The sequence below is a fragment of the Acanthisitta chloris genome, unplaced genomic scaffold (assembly GCF_000695815.1).
Source record: "Acanthisitta chloris isolate BGI_N310 unplaced genomic scaffold, ASM69581v1 scaffold9381, whole genome shotgun sequence".
Lineage (NCBI taxonomy): Eukaryota > Metazoa > Chordata > Aves > Passeriformes > Acanthisittidae > Acanthisitta > Acanthisitta chloris.
Window position 1 is genome coordinate 494 of NW_008656464.1, and position 1,236 is coordinate 1,729.

The window sequence follows — 1,236 nt, forward strand, 5'->3', positions numbered from 1 at the left end:
GGAGTGCAGGACATGAGGAGAGCAGTGTGGGGATCTCAGGGATGTGTGGGAAGAATGGGATGTGTGGGGAGCTCAGGATGTGTGGGGAGTGCCGGACATGGGGAGAGCAGTGTGGGGAGCTCAGGGATGTGTGAGGAGAATAGGGATGTGAGGGGAGAACAGGACATGAGGGGAGCACAGGACATGAGGGGAGAACAGTGCCAGGACACATGGAGCACAGTGTGGGGAGCTCAGTGTAGGGATCACCACTCTCACAGAGTAGAATTTCCTCCTAACACCTAATCTAAACCTGCCCTCTTTCACCTTAACTCCATTGCCCCTTGTCTTGTCTCTCCAGGCCCTTGTCCAAGTCCCTCTCCAGCTCTCTTGGAGCCTCTTTAGGCACTGGAAGAAGCTCCAAGGTCTCTGCAGAGCCTGCTCCTCTCCAGGCTGAACACCCTCAGCTCTCAGCTTTGCCACCACAAGGTTCTGGGGACTGAGGTCTGGGCACAGCAGCTGCTGCCAGGAGCATCCCCTGAAGTCCAACAGCAGCACCTGAACACTCAGTGACTGACTCTGAACTTTTTCAAGGACATTTTGCCCAGATAACTGTTCATTTAGATGAAAAGAATCTGTGCAGCTGCTTTTAAGCACTTCAGGACTTCCATGTCTCTATTCCTATCTCTTCCTGCAACTACAAAGAGCCAATTCATGTGCTAAACTCAGCCCGGGAGCTGCAGGGAAACAAAAGCTTTGGAAAAGCAGGTGGAACCTCGTGTCAGGGACAGAGCCAGGAGCTGCTGTGGAATTCAGATTCATTGCTCAGAGTAATTACCAAGGGGAAAATAACTTACCACATTCATTGAATTTATCTTTCAGCATTTTCCATGTAAAATCAAAAGGCAGCTGGGAAAGAAAAGAACAAACCATTACTGAGGCTCTGCAGAACAACTTTCAAGCACTGCCAACTCCCCAAACAGCTGCTCCAGGATGGGATCCACCCTGGCTATCCAGCACCTTCATTCGCAGGTGCAGAGAGCTCCTCTCCTGCTAAGGAAGTGGTGTCAACTCCCCCAAATTGGGCAGCACCCAACACTGGACATTCTGACTGAAAACTGAGTGTGGGTGAGACCAACACATCAGTTCCAACGAATGCTGTGGGAGGAAGGAGGCAGGAGGGAGGGAAGGAAGGCAGGAAGGAGGCAGGAAGGCAGGAAGGGAGGAAAGGAGAAAGGCAGGAAGGGAAGGCAGACAGGG

The 1,236-nt window shown here is 51.9% G+C and overlaps 1 protein-coding gene across 1 annotated transcript in view; it reads right to left on the reverse strand.

Moving 5' to 3' along the window:
- Positions 1-814: 814 nt before the first annotated feature.
- The window catches only part of HNRNPM (heterogeneous nuclear ribonucleoprotein M), a gene marked incomplete at its 3' end in the record, with an annotated part of 6,928 nt that continues 6,506 nt past the window's right edge, over positions 815-1,236 (reverse strand). The window contains 1 exon segment of the mRNA XM_009084349.1: positions 815-885. Within this exon segment, the coding sequence (XP_009082597.1) occupies positions 815-885 (71 nt within the window).